Raw genomic sequence first — 20,893 nt, 5'->3', positions numbered from 1 at the left:
ACTAAATGTGCCAGAAGGCCATATACTAACCTCGAGAAAGGGCATAGCAAAATAAATTTAAAATGGGTGGCGAAAGCCAAACAAATTATGGCTAGGCTTATAAATGCCCTAGGGCAGATAGCCTAGTATGAACCTATGAACCTATGAACCTATAAGAGAAATAAAATGTGCATACCTGGGTTTGAACCCCTGACTGCATTGAAGTACATGTTTACAAGAATAATGTATTAGTGATGCATGCTACAGAAGCACTCATGAGAGAAATGACTGGAAAATACATTTCAGATGAACATAATAGTTGATATCAGGTCATACAAACTACACATACCTGGGTTGGAACAACTGGAATTTTACACTGATATTGCAAATTCATAGATTCCGCAGTGGTGGTTCTGCGGTAGCGCTGTCGCCTCACAGTAAGATGCTGACCGGTTCAACTCTCAGCTAGAGTGTCTTCTGTGTGGAGACATGCGTGAATGGGCGTACCTTCGTTGAAGGTTGTGCATTAGGGCTGGCAACTCAGCACGTAAAAATCAACTGCCAATCATTAGCGGACCTGAGGTCCGCTGTGGCGACCCCTAACCGGGAAAAGCCAAAAGACACAACAACATTGCAAATTCATGGCCATGACTAATTTCTGCCACAGCAGATGGTGCATTGAAAAGGTGTAAATAATCCAATATCATGTAAGGAATGTAAAATAAATATGGAAAAAAATGACATAACACACGAGACTGAAACCCATCATTCACTGTACCCAACACTGCATGATTTTATTGAGACATTGAATCTCTCATATGCACGTATCCTGTTACTGCAATTTACAATTATATGGGGCATTATTAGCACAAGATATTGATATTTGTCAGGATTCTATAAGGTAGACAAATCATGGAATTGAGCCACTGCCTGATTAACTGATATTCTATACACAACCATATTATTAAGTGATGACAAAGAAAAAATGTCATAATATTAAATTTGCACACACTTAATTCCAGGGAATGTTTGAAAGTGTGGGGGTATATACTATGAACCTTGTTCACAACATGTAACAATCATATACTCATAAATCTCCCCCTACATATCAATTTATGACTTATGTGACAGAAGATTAGTCCTTAAAACATTGCATTTTTTTTTCTAAAATAGGTATTATATGACAAGATATAACATTCCTGTATGTCTGCCTAAGGACACTTATAGTACCTTATCAACTGTCCTGCAAATTATACTGCAGATAGATGCTATATGTAGGTGTAACACCCATTTTTCCCATGTATGTGCTGTGTTCATTTCATGGAAAACTATTGTTTTTAACATAGCTCACTATTGAACAGTGACTGTGTAATACCAAAGTGAATACTACTAAAAAGAATACAAATATAAGTGGATCAAAACCTATAACCTACTGTAATGAAGATTACACAGTAATTATGATGTATAATTTACACATAAGTTCACAGGTTCATAGGTGTGTACTAGGCTAATGGCCCTGGGGCTTTTACAAGCCTAACCCATAAGATTACCCTGGCATTGTGCCACCCAACCTTAGTTCCCAGTGCCTCTATCGAGTAAAGCCACTGGAGTGATCCCTGGAGTGAATTTTCTATTTCCCATCCATTCATTAAGATTTCTCTTGAAGAGGGTCAGAGAGGTGCTCTGCTTGACATGTATGGGAAGTCTGTTCCATAGCATGGGCAGTCTCTGGGTTATGAACCTGTCCCTCTAGCATGTTCTATTGATTGTGGTAATGAGGTTGAGGTCTATGTAGCATGTGGTGCAGAGGGATTGGGATTTCTTTAGCTGTAGCATTTCTAACAGAGCTGGGTCAGACATGGCTTTGTAAGTCAAACAGAGATCGCCTCTAAGTAGGCGATATGAGACAGAGAATAACTGGAGTTTTTTTAGTCTGTCCATATAGGACAAATGTTTAAGGCCAAGGATCCTCTTTGTGAGGTACCTTTGCTGCCTCACCAGTTGTTGCAGGTGTTTAGTGAGGTACATGATAAATGAGGCATTTTACTCAATGATTGGCCTAATGAGGGAAGAGTAGAGGGAGACAATGATCTCTTCTTCCTGGACTCAAAACCTTTAGCAGTAAGATATGCCACATAGAAGGACTTTCTGACCACAGTGGCAATGTGGTGATCAAAAGAGAGGTTGCTGTCAACCTGTGTTCCCAGATCTCTTTAATGCCATCTGTGTTCAGTGGACTACCATCGATGTGGTAATTCATGGGAACTGTTTTTTTTTCCACAAAGGAGACAATGGCACATTTTTTGGCATTGAGCTTAAGGCCATGGTTCTGACACCAGTCGTTGGTCTCAGTAAAGCCTTTCTGTAGGATGTCAGCATCACTTGAGGAGTTAATAATAGCTCCCAATGTCTGCGAATTTTGTCAGCCAGAGTCCCTTCATGTTGGCCTGGACTTCAGAGAAGTAGATACCAAACAGGAGAGGACCCAGGACCGAACTCTGTGGGACTCCACTCGCGACTGGTCAGCAGTCTGTCTTGGGGTCAGCTACATTCACACTGTGGGTTCTACCTGTGAGCCAGTTTAAAACCCACTTAGTGATATGGAGTTGATGCCTAGCTTAGTGAGTTTTTCTATGATTCTTAAGTGGAGAATGGTATCAAAGGCTTTGGCCAGATCAAGGTAGGCTGTATGAACCACCTTGCCTTCATCCACAGCTCTGGTGACTGACTCAAAGAAGTTGATCAAGTTGAGCAGGCATGATCTACCCTTCACAAAACCAAACTGTGTGGGATCCAGAGTTTGGAGAGTCCCTATATCCTTGTTTATTAGGTCCATAATGATGCGTTCCATAGCTTTGTATATCAGATTCGTCAGGCTAATGGGGCAATAGTTCCCAGGGTCTGTAGTCACTCCTCCTTTGTGGAGAGGGATGACTGTAGCAGTGTGCCATTTGGTAGGGAAATAGCCTGAGGTGAGGCTGTGATTGAACAGGACACACAGGTGAGATGCCAGTTCACTCTGTAGTTCATGTAGAACACAGCCAGGGATATTGTCAGGTCCCATAGAAGCTGTATACTTGGCCTTGGACAGAGCTGTTTTAACCTGTGCAGCAGTAATACTGGATGCCTGGCAATCTACTGGTATTGTGACTGGTCCCTTGGGGGGAGAGGGGTAAAGTTGGCACTGAATCTGTTGGCCGGTATATTGGCAGTATCTGTTGGCTCAGTATAGGAGGTACCATTGTGCAGTAGCTCAGAGAAAATCTGGGTATTGCCATGGAGATTCTTTACATGACTGTAGAAGGCCTTGTGGTTGTCTTTACTATCTGCTGCAATTTTGTTTTTATAGATAGCTTTAGAGGATTTGATGAGGGATATGAGAGATTCAGTACCTCAATAAAATCCTGCAGTGTTGGGTACAGTGAATGATGGGTTTCAGTCTCTTGTGTTATGTCATTTTGTTGAGGCTGATAAGAGAGTTTTCCCAGTCTAGGGACTTCACCGTATTCCGCATCAGTTTCCTCCTTCTGTTGTAGAGTTTGTTTATGACAGGGGACCACCAGATTGGCTTCCTTTTTTTGGAGGAGAGTGTTTTGGTTCTGTTGGGTATGGTGAGATTCATTCATTTGTGTACATGTTAGTACAGTGTATTGGTGTATAATTCTGCAGTCATGCAACTGATCTCCATTTGCATGGGTGCTGTGAAGTTAGCCACTTCTGTTTTAAGAGCCCAAAGATAGCTTTGCAGAAGTGTTTCATGCTGGTTACCTTTGCGAGGAAGGTGGGGGGATGTGGATTTCCAAGGGGATTAGTTTGTGGTCTGATCTGTCCAGGGAGGAGTTGACTATTGGTGTAGAGCAACAGCTGCCCATGTTAGCAATGACCAGGTCATGGATGTTGCTACCTCTAGTGAGAGTAAGAACAAGCTGGTCCAGGGCATTGGAATTAATGAATTCCAGGAAATGTTGGGCAAGTGTACTGGTACATGAGATGTTTTCCCAGTTAATGGATTGGTAGTTGAAATTTCCCAGTATGAGAGTGTTAGGTTGGACCCTAATATTCTCCACAGGGTGCTTAGAAATGTGGAGTGTGGGTCTTGGGACATGGTAGGGGACCTATAGCAGGCCGTGACCTGAATCATTGTCTTACCCAGTGTTAGCTGCACCTGAAGTATCTCAGATGCATTATGTTGGGCTACTAGTCTGGAGGTGTGCACATCCTTTATGAATATGGAAACAGCACCACCTTTGGAGCTTCAGTCCAAGTTCTGGGGCCAAAAGGTGTGGAATGAGTTATAGCCTGGTAGTGCAGAGGTGTTTTCTGCTGCCTTGAACAATGTCTCTGTTATGGCACAAATGTTGATGTTCTCCATTTTAAGGAGTGCTTTGAGCAAGTGCAGTTTGAGATTTAGACTTCTAGCATTGAGCAGCATGACCCCCAGATTGAATTTGTTTGTAGCTGTTACGGTGGTAATTTGGTCTTTGGAACACCTCCTAAAAAAGGCACTATAGGAGTGGCAAGGGCCTTGGCCAGTATCCAGAAGCCCGGGGGTGACAGATGCAGGCCATCTCTGGCAAAGTATCAAGGTCTGCCAATCATGTCATCCCAGGCAGACAGATACTGGATCCCCTTAGAATGACACCAGAAACTTCGCCAGTTGTTGAAATCAATCATTTTCTGCTTGTACTGTGGTATCATTCTGGGTGATAGTAGGATGCTGCTCAGGGCTAGGATCATGCCTGCCTGGGCTACATAATCAGAGAGTTCTTCCATGTCTCTTTTCATGTAGTCCAGGGAGGTATGTCTCAGGTCATTCACATCACCATGTACAATAACAGTCATATTTGTACCTGTTGTTGAGGGACCTGAGTGTGTGCATTTTGTGGCTGATCCTGGTGCCTGACAGGCAGCTGACTGTTACTTTCTCCTTATAAAACCTAGTGAGTGGGACATCAGTGTGCCTCACTACCGAGTCACCTATGACTATTGCATTGGGCATGCTGTTTTGCCTTAGGGGAATTAGTTGAGTGACACGCTGTTTAGGAGAGCTATGTGTCTTGTTATAAGTGCTGTGTTGTGGTGGTAGAGTGTGTTTCTGTCTTAGAGGTCTCTGCTGTCTGGGTAGATTTTTATTGAGAGCCTCCGGGAAGGTGGGTGTGCGGTTTATGTTTTTATGTAAAGGCAGTGCTGGTGTGTATTCTGGAGTGCTATGTGTTCCATGTGGTGTGGTGTAAGTGTTGACCTTCTCCTCTTGACCAGCTAATCCAGTCTTGGCTGGAGAGTGTGTGGCTTTCAATTTGGATATATAAGTGCATCTCTCACAAGTCTCAGTGTTGGGTGATAAGAGGAGAGGGTTGTTAGTGTACATGAGGCAGTTGCTACATTGCCTCAGGATGCCCAAGTTCACCAGGTTAATAGGAGAATGCACAGGGAACTGACCTTTAAACATGCCTGGAGGGGTGAGCATTAATAATAAGTACAGGAGCTGTTTCCTTATAGAACGTTTAGTTCTGGTAGCACTTTTGCGTGCTTCAATAATTGCTACAAGAAGACTAATAAGCTAGTAAAAGTGCAGGAGATGAGAGAACTAGTAGATCTAGAGGAAAACTTGAAGAGCAGATTTTGGCATCGCTCAGAAGCTTACTAACTGGATACAACAAATCTGTATCTGGACTAAACTAGTTACAGGAAAGGTGGGTCAACAAGCGCAAATGTGGACTTTTAAACCAGAAAGATGAAAGAGATGGAAAAAATGCCCAAAAGGCCAATAAATTACAATTTCTGGGCCAGAAACATCTACTCTTGTGGTAGATAAGCTACCTAGTGCTTACCACTCCCACTGATAAGCTAGAAGGCTTCCCTCTAACACAGAAAGGCTTGGAGGCTCAGAAGCTTACAAAAAGTCCTGGATAGAGCAAATCTGTATCTGGACTAGACTACTTACAGGAAAGGTAGGAAACAAGCTAAGAAATTTTTTTAGTAAAGTGGAAAGGGAGAAAGGAGGAGCAGAAGATAATTCAAGGTTAAGAACTAAGTGGGTTGGCCTTCTTAAATGTTCTCCCTGTATTAGGTAGAATGAGCTAATGACACTAGATTGGGAGGAGTGTCCCAGATCAAATTTACAGAAGGGGCGGGCAACTGCAAAGCCACCAAATATAAGAACAGGCTACCAATAGGGAGGGAGGATGGGAAAAAAATAAGTTATATGATACACTCCTTGGCAGGAAATTCAAACAAACCAACACAAACAGATGTTTAACAAATGTAGAACATTTCCAGTTAGTACCTCACACAGTAAAACTAGCCAGAAAAGTATGCAGCAGACAATAAAAGTGCTATAAATAACTAGTAAAAAATAAGCAAACAACAGGATACTTAATGTTATATATCACAGATCAGTTTGCTCGGTGCTCTTCCTCTGATTAGCTCAGTGGGAAATGGCAGAAACTCTCACAAGTTAACTTCTTAAGTAATGGAAGTTGGAACCTGAAACAACTTTAAAAAATGCTCAAAAGAACCAATGAAGTGCTTACTCTAAGACGTAGTCCAGGTAACCCCAATCAGCCAATGACCATAAACACTTCACTCTCACTGAAATGTAAAAATGTTTTTTGCTAAACTAAGATGCCTGGAACATGTGCTTAGACACACAGCCTCTACAAACAAACAACTAGTCCCAAAACACAATCCTGAATATGGACTATGCTAAAACTACCCACACTACTTAGGTAGAAAAAATGCAGAAATGTTTATCACAGCAGAAAAGCAGCAGTGAGCCTTTAAATGAAAGTTTTAAACAGATAAAGGAGCAAGGAGACTCTAGAGAATGTTTTTAACTGCAAACAAATAAGTTATATGATACACTCCTTGGCAGGAAATCAGAACAAACAAACAAACAAACAAACAAACAAACAAACAAACAAACAGATGTTTAACAAATTCAGAAAATTTTGAGTTAATACCTCACACACAGTGAAACTAGCTAGAAAAGTATGCAGCAGATAATAAAAGTGCTATAAATAACTAGTAAGCAGTGCTGTGTCACACAATCTGAATTGTATATACTTATTGCAAGGTAAGGATTGTATGTCAGGCTGCTACAATGTACATCTTATTGTATTTGAGACCCTACCTGCCTAAATCACTTTCTCTTGAGTTGCAGACTAACAACTGATGCACAGAAGCAGCTACATAACAGTTGTCAGAAAGCACTCATTTAAAGGGATATCACCAACAGTGATGTGAATGGCCATGGTTAAAAAGAGGTACAACACTTAGTGGATCAAAATACTCCACCTCTGAAAGTGTCATAAGCAATAACCATCAAAGTTTAACCCAGAACTGGTATATTTTTAAATTCAAGATTAATAACCAAAGACAATAAAAACAGCACCATTGTCCACCAAGCAAATAACTGTCTGATTAGCACTTTCTTTCATATTACAAGAGACTTCATCAGGCAAAAAGCTATGATCAAAGACTACTATTTAAAGCACAAAATGATGTGATCCAAGAAAGGACATGACATTGATAAAAACATATAACATTAAAAAACACCAGATTATTGAACAATGCAGTTGACATAAAGATTCCCATAAAAATAATTTAATAATTAAATCACCTAGAATTTCTTATACCATATCATAGCCTGGCTGCCCACTGTTTACTTAAAATATGTGGAATAGTAGAATGTGGAGATAATGTCTTAATAGTAATTTACTTTATGTGTGCATATTTTTGTGTGGCTTATTTAGGAAAGTTTTCTTTGCCCTCATATGCCTTTCACCATTGATGTGTCTATTTGCAGTTTCTTGTGAGACTAAGTTACTGCAATAACTCTTTCTATTAAACAATTTTAACCTCTAATTTTCCTTCCACCATGCCCTAATGCTGGTACAATGGTCACAATGTATTCTATCTTATTGTCATTTAACTGGCATAGAACATTTTTTCCAATGGACCATTTTCACCCTGACAGATTTGCAATAAATAGCAGATAATAACGCTGACATTTTCAAATAGATGCATGCGTAGTGATTAACATCGAAGCAGGTTTTACAGGTTAGCAATTAGCACTATATCTAAAATACAACTATAGATAAAAGAATAACTGTATCAAAACATAAGTATTGGCATATTAACTCATATGACAAGTTAAATAACTGTCACAATGCAGTCTATTCAGTCACTATTCAATATCTGGAGTATATGCAATAAAGTATGCATGGAGAGGGAAGGTCAAAGAGAAGAAATGTTAAGGAAGAGTCAAATGAAGGTGAGAAACAAGAAGAAAAGATAGCACATGAGGAGACATCATTTGTAGAATAACAGAGCGTTGTATGAAGGAAATGAGATGATAGAGGGAGGACAATGGATTTAAGTTATTCAAAATGAGATGCTAGAGGGAGGGCAATGGATTTAAGTTATCATATATACTGAATGGCATTTATAGGAGGATTCATGATTCGAATATTTTAAGCTGGGTATGGAAGGCTTGATAGGAACGGAATGATCATATCTTTAGTAAAATACAGGGGGATAGTGTTAAAAAGTTGAAAAAGTGTGGTCAGTAGTGTGAAGTCTATTCTTAAGAGTAAGTAAGGAGGGGATGTCATGGAACTGTGATCTCAGGTCATAGGTACTGTATCTTTTAGCTACTTTGAGGGCAGAAAACTGGAAGGTCAATAGATTTAAGAAGTTATAATTAAGGGAGACTAGGAGTAGACTGGATCTTTGTTTAACAGAAAGACATTTAGTCTTTTGAATGAAAATGCACTGATAATCTCTTTGCTAGCTAAAGAGATGAATCTAAAGATACTGTTTGCTGTAGTTTGAAGGAAGGTCAGATTTATCATGAGGTAATTGGCTATAATTGGGAGCCACATGTGAGTTATGCCATCAGAATCTTTTTGACAATGACTCCTCTGGTATCAGGGGAGAAGAAGAAGGAGATGTGTTGGACTTTGATTGGGTGGTAGAGATATGATGTTGAGAGTCTAGGATTTAGTCAATCCAAATACCTGGATATCTGAACTGAGCAGCTGATTCTATGGGTGCTTAGTTGCTAAACTGAATTCAGTGGGGATGACAGAAAGTTTTTGTTTGGTATTGAAGATCATAGATTTTGTCTTCTTGGTACTGAGTATAACTTTAGTTTAGAGAGAAGGAAAAGGTCTTCTTCAGGTTCTGTTTTGATGACAGAGAGGAAGGTTTGTCAATGTAAATGGTCATGTCAGCTGTCTATAGAATGATATTGAGCTACAGGAGGTCCAAGAGTATGTGATTAACAAGTTGAGAGAAAAGTAGAGGGGATAAGATACTTCATTGCTGCGCTTCTTTGATAAGGGATGAGGAAGGAATTAAGTGTTCATCTTTCTGTCATACCAGCCCAACAAACATAGAGACTTGCAGATGCTGTGTCAGCTTCATTAACAAAATAAAATAAAATAATTCCATCCTTACACACTGGGCTGAATGGGGAGAGCAGATCTAGCTGTCACGGGAATCGCTGTGTCATCCTCTAACTCTCGTCAGTTTTTACACTATGTACTATTCACGTACTGTTATCCTTATGACTTACTTGTTAAGCCATAAACTTCATACGTTATGTGCATTGAATCAGTTGGTGGGGGGGATTTGTAATCTTTTTGAACAGCTTAATAATTTTTATACATAATGCCACAGCCTTCCCACAAACAGGAAGTATGGCAGAGATTCCTGCAGTGGTGCCAAACTCCTAGAGGCTGAAATTTATGCCTCGTCTCCAAGACAGCTATCTCTTCTCTCTGATGATAACTCTTGAAGGATACTGTAGATATCAAGGCTGTTACAACAAATTACCACATCACAACATAAAACTGGGCTACAAAAAAACACATTCCCGGAATCAGCCTTTTTCATACAGGCCCCAAAGCAGAATGTATAGCAGCAACTCCTGTCTCATCACCAAGACCCGTTACAGTTGGTTGACAATATGGAAGAACTTAAAAGAGCCAGATATGTAATAGTCTGTAGTTCATTGGCTCAAATGAGGAAACAGAAGGTGCCAACAAATCAGTATTCCAGCTAGAAGCCTTAACAAAAGCAGTTCCCTTACACAAATAAATGTAAAGTAGATGAACTGAACTTTTCTGAACTCCCTGATAATTTCCCCCAATCATTGCTGGTGGTATTTCTGTGAGTGACCTGGAATTGATATAAAGTTCTGAGGCTTTCTGTTTTCCTCTGTAGTTGTGCACTTCTGGATTTATTATGTAAATGTTGAGTGGAGGCTTCGCCACATTGTTGTTACAAAAAGACTTGTCTGCCTGCAAAAATATGCTTTTGCTTTCTTCACGTTGATGCTTCACCTGGTTTGTTTCATGCAGTTAAAACTTCAACAAGTTAAGTATCAAAGAAATTTATAGGAAACCTGAAGTATCCGATTACAATTTTATAGCCTGTTTGTCAGAAAAAAAGACCCACTGGAGCCTGAACTCCTCAGCAACTGATGGAAATTATCCATGACAAATTATGTCCATTTTATTCTTATCACCTTCATTAAATTCATACATGTATACACATACATTAACAGAAAATAAAACAAATCATTTAAAATATTTTTTCATTATCTTCATGCATTATACATATGTGTTTTCTTTTTGAACAATTATCCCTCACTTCAGAATTACATAAACTGTTCAGTTTCTGCCTTTCCTTAAATTTCATTATTTCTTCTAAACAATATTCTGTTTGTATTGTTCCCACAAATTCCATTTATTTCAATGCAATGTGCTCTTTATTTTTTTTTAAATCCTATCCCAAATTATTTTATCTTCTTTATAATATTCAGTACTTCAGTTATGGTCAGTTTAGATTATATTTTTCATTTTCTAGTAACTGCTTTTTTGCCAGCCAATAGAATTAAACTTAGTAAGGCCTTACGATGTTTAAGCAATGCAATTCCTAAATCCCAGCTCAAAATAATAATTTCCTTTGTTGCAATTATTTGCTGCCCCAACAAATATTTGCAGACAAAGAACTTCTATTAACCAATGCAATGGATGGGGCATTAATCCTCAGAGGATCTGCTGTCAAGCTATTGCAAGACCTTCTTCCAAAGACTCCAAGAATCAAAAGATTGTATGTAGAAATGTATAAGTTATGCTTCTAAACTGGCATTTCCTCCATCTTTACACACCCATAGATGCTGGAAATTACATTGGACAAAAGGAATGTCTTATTTTAACAACAGGTTCTACTTTAGGGTTCTCCAGCTCATTATCCTATTGGAAGCTATCATCGTCTTCAGTGAGTATTGACACTAAAGATCTGGTAGACATTACAAGAGAGCTAGAAGCCAAACTGTTGTTCCAGCTGACAGTTCCCATGACTAATAAATGTGAAGGCCTAGTTTCAAGTAACTGAAGTGAAATAAATAACAGAGTTTCTGCTCAGCTGGAAGTCAGATTCATCTCTAAATTTAAAGCTCACTGTATTCATAAGTTTGTAGGCCTATCAGCAAGTGATGTGCCTTCCAGGCAAGGAAAGTAAAAGCAGCAGTCTTTACTAAGCATCTGGCAGTTAAAGGAATCTGTTATTTTACTGATGGTGTGTTTTCAACCACATAAGGTTTAGAGCAATATGCTACACAGAGAAGTTCTCTGTCAGTGCTGTTTTTATCCAGTAGAAGCTGAATGTCTGTCTTCACTTCATACAGGATTAATTAATGGTTACTATTCCTCTCTTTATTACTATATGGTAGGATTTCAGGGTTTCTGCACCTACTTTTCTGCATTTACTTTGAATGTTAAAAATGTATACATATTATCTTCCTGCAAGAACCTAAAAGTGATAAGCAAACATCAGAGACATTTTATAATTACTGGCAGATTCAAAGTATAACACGTTTGTTTCATTCTTATAAGTATGTGGTGATTATATTAACAAGCCACAGGTTAGGATGTGTTTCAAAGGACAATTTGTAAAACCAGAGCAGGTAGATGAGTAGATTTACAGGGGCTATATTACAAGATTGAATGTTTAGGTTATGGAACACCTAAATATCGAACTTGTAATATCCAACCTAAAAACTGAGAACAGCACAGGGAAAAACTTCCGTTGGCCAGAAATATAAGAAAATAACTTTACACCCAAAATAACCCAGACGTGGGGGGCTGTGCCCCCCACACCCCACCTAACTAAATATACCAACTCCGAGATCGCGCTACAGTAGACAAAATGGCAAAATCTGGTGAACGGCCAAAGGAAATCTTTCCCTGAGTTAAATCGTCCATTCGCTGTTTCTTGCTTTTGATATTACAAGTTCGATGTTTAGGTGTTCAATAACCTAAACATTTGATCTTGTAATATAGACCCAATTTACAACCCCTTAAGGTTCCATTTCATTATGCTGTATCTATTGGTTTATTTATGAATGTAAAAGTTTTATTCTAAATTGTCTCAGGATATTCAAGCATTTTCTAAAGGAAAGTTTCCTTCACCATTGGAGGGAGTGACTTTTATATAGTATTAGAAGACATCTTAGGTCAGAAGGAATGATATAAGAAAGTGCAGTGGTGCTTTTACAATGTTGTTACATATAATTATTTTAGTTTTGCTGTGTCTTTCTCCGTGATAAACTAGGTTTCATTTTGTGACACTTATTTTGAATGCAGGTATCTGGACTGATTATTATGATTTTTGACAAGCCTTTCATACATATTCACATATAGAATTAATCTAGCATGAGATTTATCATACCATAAGTAAATGGAGTTCTCCTTTAACATGGTTAATTTCCCCGACCTGAAAAAGTAATGGAGCGCTACCCTCCTAATCATTTTAGATAATGATGCTTCATTATCATGCAGTTAAATTCTTTGATACAGTGTAACACTGCTGAAATCACTCACACATTTGTTTGTCAAGAGACATTGAAACTGGAGACAAACGGTGGCCACAGGGCACCTGAGGCACTAGTGCTGAACTAAAAATCAGAAGCGAAATAAAGGAAGCAGAATAGCAAGTCCCAATGACCTCTGTTTGCTGCAAACAGTCCAGTTGTAATAACAAGCAGGATATATGGTCATAAATAGCTGTGAGATTCAAGTTCAATCCCATTGATGGCAGAGACATCACAGTGATTTCTAAAGAGGGCCATGGATCTGGCACAGGCTATGGATAATATGTTGGGAAAACTATTATATTTTAAAATAGAACAATAAAGAAAGCAAGGTACCATTTCACAAATCAAAAAGCAGGGAGGAAAACTGTATGTTTAATTAAAATAATATTAATGATATATTCTGGGAATTTTGTAAAAGTTATTGTACAAAGTTTCCCAGGATCAGCAACACAGGATGGAACTTTGTTCTAATCTTTTAAAATCCTTGACAGTCCAACAATGTAACCTGTTGATTAGTCACAATTTATCAACTCCCTTTGGCATCCAAGAAGTGAAGAAAAGTCATTAAGTTCACAGCAAAAAGGAAGACCCCCCCCCTGACTAAATGGTTATAATGCAGAGGTTTCCTATTAACTAGTCCTAATGTCTCCAGTATCAACTTTTTAATGTAACAGCTTTAGAGAGTTGTAGATAGTTTATCTTCCCTCTCAAGTCTCAAATATTTATTTGCTTTTTAAACTCAGAAACATCACCTCATTGATGGACACTTATTACCTGAATTTGTTTAGAAATATTGACATTCATCTAAGTATGAAGATACTGGCTAATAGATTATTATTACCTGATTTAATATCCAGTGTTCACTCTGGATTTTATATCAGGCAGGTCAACTGCAGATCATCTTCATGCTTTCCCAATATAGATGCAAGCATTAACATGCAATTCAATCCCTACTCTTCACATCTTCATAAATTTCAAGAAAGTGTTGGTAATCATTTGGAATGCCAAGTCCCAGAATGTCAAGACTGAATGATCTAAAATCTGAACTTCAGTATAGAAAGTCTAAGATCACCACTTCTTGGAATATTTCCTTTACCCTGAGGTATGGTAATCTTGAAGTTGGTATATGTAAGTTCTCAGGGATGATGGCTAGCTTGGGAGGTGCAAGGGCATTGTTCCATTAGAAAAACAAGTTCAAAGGAGAAAAATGATGTTCAGTTCTGCTGCTAGAGTTGTATCTGTTTTTTTTCAGCATTTCAGGGCTTCAGTTTGTGAGTCTCTGTATCTCAATAGGGGATGCAAGTGTTTGGCGTGCTGGATTGGTCACTCTTAAGGGAGGCAGCGACTTCCTTTGCCTTTTCCCTTACTTTATCACAGCTAATGGTCCTTATACTCAACTCTCATGGACACAGTACAGATTAAATCTTATTTAGTAACCCCACTTAAATTATTTAAAACATGTTAGGAGTACCATCTATACCAATTGTTTTTTTTTTTCTTGCAATAGATCCTCTGGCAATGTTCACTACATGGGTGGCAATGGAATGAAATGTTAACAATCCAAAAAAGTTATTGTGTTTGTGTATGGCTGTCTAGTACTCAGTTCCCTGGATTATGACATCACTGGAATAGCACAAATTACGAACTAGCTCCAAACATGGTCTAATTCACAAGACTGATTTGTTTTCTATACAATGACTCTACTCTCATATTCAATAAATGAAACAATCATTTTATTTACAATTGGTGTCTGACCATTACAAAATACTTAACAGTTAGATAATATGTCTTCCACTGTGATTCTATTGGCTAATTTAAAGCCAATATGTGAGAAGCTCTTCATTTGGGTGTATGTATGGAATAAAATCAACTTGTCTTAAATAGATGGGACTGTTTTTGAAAAGAGTTCTGTCACCATTTGGTATTGCATGTTGCACTACATATACCTAAATGTGTTACCTGTCCATTGTGCTTAACATCTTTGTTTGGCATAGAAGTTATTCTTTAATAAAGACTGATATTATGTGAATAAATCCTAAGCAGTAGGATGAGGATTTGGCACATTATATAAATATATATATGTTGTTGTGTCTTTCGGCTTAACCCGGTTAGGGGTCGCCACAGCAGAACTCCGGTCCACTAATGTTTCGTAGTGGATTTTTACATGCCGAGTTACCAGCCCTGATGCACAACCTTTAACGAAGGCATGCCCATTCATGCATGCCTCCACACAGAAGACACTCTAGTTGAGAATCGAACACGACAACGTCTTACTGTGAGGCGACAACGCTACCGCAGCACCACTACATATATATATATATATATATATATATATATATATATATATATATATATATATATATATATATATATATATATATATTAGATAGATATACAGTGACTTTCTTCTGTTTTGAAATATGTTAGGTGTCTCAACATGGTATACAGAGACTTTCTTCTGTTTTGAAATATGTTAGGTGTTCTCTACATGGTCTTATATGGGGCAGATTAGAAGACACTGTGTACCTGTCTCAGCTGGTACCCCAGGCATTTTCCATGTCTTAAAGTTTATACTGATCCCTTATGGATCCAGAAATCACTGAAAGGATGGAATGTATGGGAGTCTGCCTTGCTGATTTCAGAAAAGCCACATCAAGCAAGTTGACAAATCAGTCATTCATTGCTGTTTATGGAAAGATAGAGGGATTCATTTTTTTCAATTCAGATAGAAATGGTCTGTTATATAATCAATAGACTATTTCTTCATTTATTAATCATCCTTTTCCTAGTGTTAATATCTGTGACACATATATTATATAACAACATCTTCCTTAGATCTGTGTTCTTAATCTAGACTTGTTGTAAACTGTTGTTGCATTGGATTTAGTTTATTTCTGATAAAACAGTTTAAGAAATACATATTGCCCTGAATGTATTTAATACAAGTGCCTGGTAAATTGTTCCTCTCTATTTGTGTACAGTTAGAAATTACATACTGGCCTGAATGCAGTCTTGCCTGTTAAGTTTGTACACCTGAAATTCCATTCTAGTGTAGACAATATTCACCATCAACACTTGAATTCCATGGCATGATCATTCATGCTGGTGACATGGTAATTTGACTATTTTATTTCTCAGTCTGTTACATAACAACTTCTGTTCTCTTGAAATATTCTGCAAATAGTCCATTCAAACAACATTAACCTCTTCAAATTTTACCTATAACCTGCAGTTTCAGTGTGATATTTTCAACTCCTCAAAAATTTTGTTAGCATTCAGATTTAAACATTTTAGTATTTTTATAGTTAAGCACTTAATTGTATAACAGATCGCATATCTAGACAGATCAACATAAATTATTTCTAAAGCTTTTTACAATATGAAGTAAAAAGGCATGTACTAAAGAACAGATTCATAGAAATGCACCACTCAGACATTTGTGTTTTATAATTACTCCCGTGAGGATTTCATCTATACTTAGCAGATACACAAACCATCTCTCCCTCTTTCATTTTTTTTTTGTTTTTTCCCCAAACATTGTTCACTGTAACTTTTCACATTTTCTTCTTAACCCTTCACATACAATAAACAAATACTGCTCTAACATAGTAACAAATCATTTTTGTAAAAAAAATAAAATGTAATAGCTATTTTTTTTATTATTTTTTGTTACCGTGTCATTACAGAGGTCACTTCATACTGCTTCTACAGATAAAACATGGATATGAGGGAAGCTAAATCACCTACCCAAAGAGACACATACACACTATTGAATGGAGGCTGGTAGGATTGAAATGCTGTTCCCTTAGCATCATAGCACAGCGGCTTAATTAGTCCTTTACTGCTTTGTTATAGTCACGGTTATCGCTGATGCAGACATATATTGTGATGAACTTCAGCTTTCATTCCTATATTTCTTTTACAGACACATCCAGAGAAACTATTCACTTTCCTCATATCCTTTCAACATCCTTCCATCTCTTTAACATACAGCAAATGCTTTTGTCTACTAAGCTGATATGCATTTTGAAACATTTCTCTAAATGATAAAAACCCTACAAAGCTGCATATTAAAGTCAGTTTATTATAATTTTGCAACAATATCATGCCTTACTATGTTGGTAGATTACCACGCTGTGCAATTTTTCTCATAGCCAACTCTGGAAGTCAGTGTCAACTCAATGTATTTACTTACTATTAGGATTATCAAGTTAAGTCTGTTGAAGTAATAAGTACATGTTGCAATGATGCTATGGTGGTTAACACAGCACTTGGATGTCCCTCAGCTGGGTTCCTGGTTCATTTACCATCAGTATGCAGTTTATATGCTCTCTACATCTTCTTGTAGGTTTTTACTGAGGTCCAAGGTTTTCTTCCACACTCCAAACAAGTGTTGATAGGTGAGTGGTAATGAGAGGTTATTCTGTCTTAAGATATGCGTGGGGTGATAGATATGTGACTGCATGTGCCCTATGCTGCCATCTCACCCAGGAGACATTTATGCTTTATGTGTGTTGCCTGTTGGAACATGTTGTGTCCTTCTCCATTTTGCCCTGAACTGGATGAAAATAGGGAGAGAACATTAATGAATGACAATCATGACAATAACTACATATGTGTTCTTATTTCAGGGACAAGAAGAAAAATCAAGAACAGGAAGACTTATATGAAAACTGGTTTCGGGCTGTGGAATCAATCTGTGATGTTAACTATGTAGATTTTTCAGAGGTAAATTTAACCTGATTAAGCAAAAAAAAAATGTTGTTGCCAAATAGAGGCTCTAAGATACGCACACACACACACACACACACACACACACACACACACACACACACACACACACACACACACACACACACACACACACACACACAGACACACACACACATACACACGCACACACATACACACACACTGGAAATTCAACACAATCTGCCTAATACACAAAGCCACACAGTGTCAGTCTGTACACCAGACAGACTTGCTGGATCATAGACCCCCCCAACACTTCTGAGTTACGGGGCACTGTAATTTTTGGTGCTGGATGTCATTGTGGTAGTTAGGAGCAATGTCTCTGCAAATAAGGTCTATGGATAGCCTGATATGCTGCTCATTTAGGATATTTACACACTATGGAAGACTTATACTCTGTACCACTTGGTAACAGTCTACACTTATACAGTACAGTGGTGATAATGTGCACAGTGTGTGTGTGTGTGTGTGTGTGTGTGTGTGTGTGTGTGTGTGTGTGTGTGTGTGTGTGTGTGTGTGTGTGTGTGTGTGTGTGTGTGTGTGTGTGTGTGTGTGTGTGTGTGTGTGTGTGTGTGTGTGTGTGTGTGTGTGTGTGTGTGTGTGTGTGTGTGTGTGTGTGTGTGTTTGTGAGCACGTGTGTGTGAGCATGCCCAAGTCTGCCTATCTGCCTGTCTGTCTGTATCTGTGTGTTTGTCACCATCTGCCGCTATTGATATGAGATTGTATGTGCGACACTGTGTGTGTTGGGGAGGCTTACCTGTGCGTAGTTTGGTAAGTTCTGCACTACTTTGTGATGTAGGTTGGTTTGGAGCTTGACTGAGTAATGACTGAATAAATGATTCATAAACATGCAAATTTTCAGTTAATGAGATGATGTCTTCCTGGGTGCATCCATAACTATGAATTGCTGAAAGGTACAGCAGTAAAACTCAGCACACCTATAGAGTGAAAGTTGCATTTTTTGTAATACTCAACCACAAATATCAGTATAAATACAAATATATAGATCTAAATAAAATATTCAGTAATTGAACATTCACCAAATTGAATGTTTGATGTTTTACATTCGATGAACTGAGTTTCGATGTATTTGTTATTCGATGAATAAATATAGACCCAAGATGGGGGAGGTGTACACACTCTAACTGTGAACAGGTTAGTATGTTCACCAACTTTTAGGTGGCATTGCATCTTAGTGTGACTTCAAACATTAGTAGAATTCACTTTTGAAATGTCTATTGTATCTATTGAGGTGCTTTGTTTTGCAAAGAGCAATGACCCTCAACTACATATGAATCCAGGTCTTGTATCATTCATCATTCTACAGTTGGTCTATATGTACAATAAGGGGCAGGTGTCATCTTTCAACCATATTTCAGATATGGCCACAATCTAGGCCTGCTTATTAGCCAGCCATGCTTCAAGTGTGGCATATTTGTTGTGCAGGTGGCAAACACTGAGACAGACAACCTTTAGTTCTTTGTTTCTGTGTTCGGGATATGTTGTAGCTGTATAATAATGGTTTGTTTGTCACGGTGGTTAAAGATTGGAATGGATATCCTCTGACCTAATGAGTTTAAGCAGAAGTTGATTTCGTTTTGGCAGAGTATGTTTGATATGCTTATATTTTTTTGTAATAGAGTGGTTTGTACAAAGTATTGTTTTTAATGTAGTTCCATTTAAGCATAATACCTATGGTTTGTAGGCACTCCTTTTTTTATTTTATATGAAGATATTATGTTAGGTTGGACAGATATTGAATGCAAGTGATGAGTGCATCTGAGAGCTGAAGACAAAGTCATGGAACAGATAAAGAAGACAAAGGGAAAGTAATTGCCTTAGATGAAGCATTCTGTTATATACAATCCAGTCAGATTCTACTTCATCAAAGCCATTAACCCACCCCAAAGCTGTGCAACATCAGATTATGCAGTATTAGAATGCACGGATCAAATCGCCTACATGAGAGGTGTAGTGGACTTACCCCCAACATGCTACATAGTCTTTTACTTCAGCTTTTTTTGTTTTGTGTTTCCTTTACACGGGCCTTCACTAAACTTGGGCTTAATTATTTTATTTGTATTTGTTAACTGGTAGAGTTTATTTTATATGCAGTTAACAAAGTAGAGAACCAATGAACATAGGCCATTTTCAGATTGAGCCAGGAGTCACTAACTGATTAAGTGACTTGTTCAGTATTACATAGTAGGTAAATGGTAAATAGGGGACTCAAACCTTGGACTACTGGAAGTAGCTCATTACAACTCATGGCCTTAAATCCTCTGCACTAACCATTAGACTATGATTAAACATACCATATTTTTAATATTCTTCAATGTCACTAAATTAATTCAAGAATAATTGTGTTTGATTAAACAAATATCACTAATGACAGCAGGCCATCTTGTCATTATTTACATAGGTAACCTATGTTAAGGAATAGGTCTCGAGGAGCCTTTGTTCAGTTGTAGAGATTTTTTTGATGATTTATAAAAGTAATGAATATATTATGTGAATTTATTTGAATTCTATTTTTTCTTTTGCAGTCAAATACAGAGAATCTCCGAGGAAACATAAAGGATAGTAGACATTCTCTCTTCAAGGTATGCTGAACAAAAATAAATTGGGTATCTAAAATATGTAGCAAAAATATGTTGAGCTATATACCAACTCTGCTCATATGTACCCTGTAAGTGGCCCAGTGTACTGCACCCTCACTCTCTCTCAGTCTTTAACCGTGATTCCAAAAGACTTGCTCTCGGTGTAAGCGACTACTTACACTGAGAGCAGGTTGAGAGCAGGTGTTTTGGAATCTGGTCCCCTTTAGTTAGCCTGTTTGTAGATAGGCCTTACACTGAAGTAGTTAATTTACACTGAGAGCAGATCTTTCAGAATCAGGGTAGACTTACACTGAGAGCAATTCTTTTAGAATCTGGACCTGTATTTTTTAGTTTTTAAATATATATATATATATATATATATATATATATATATATATATATATATATATATATAGTTTTAGACACCACTCTGAAACATACTTTACAAAGTATATCAAACTGTATGTTATTGCCTAATCATTTTTACTTATATGTAATATTTTCTTTTTTTATTAATGTGGTTTTAACAAATTATTTTCAGTGACAAACGATCATTGCAGATACCACTTATTATGAATATGCAAAGATTATATTGAACAAGATAGAATCATTTCAGTCTATTCAAGTTAGATAGCTTGTACACAGCTGCCATTCTGTTCTAATCTGTAATTTATTC

The 20,893-nt window shown here is 37.7% G+C and overlaps 1 protein-coding gene across 1 annotated transcript in view; it reads left to right on the top strand.

Annotated features, from left to right (window-relative positions):
- The window catches only part of LOC122791721 (circularly permutated Ras protein 1-like), a gene marked incomplete in the record, with an annotated part of 735,169 nt that overhangs the window by 666,258 nt on the left and 48,018 nt on the right, over positions 1-20,893 (top strand). Inside the window, 2 exon segments of the mRNA XM_044059620.1 lie at positions 17,497-17,593; positions 20,164-20,220. Of these exon segments, the coding sequence (XP_043915555.1) occupies positions 17,497-17,593; positions 20,164-20,220 (154 nt within the window).

The sequence above is a fragment of the Protopterus annectens genome, chromosome 17.part0 (assembly GCF_019279795.1).
Source record: "Protopterus annectens isolate FY-2018-M chromosome 17.part0, PAN1.0, whole genome shotgun sequence".
In the NCBI taxonomy this organism is placed as follows: Eukaryota; Metazoa; Chordata; order Ceratodontiformes; family Protopteridae; genus Protopterus; species Protopterus annectens.
Note: the sequence above shows the minus strand (reverse complement) of the source record. Positions and strands in the feature narration are given on the sequence as shown.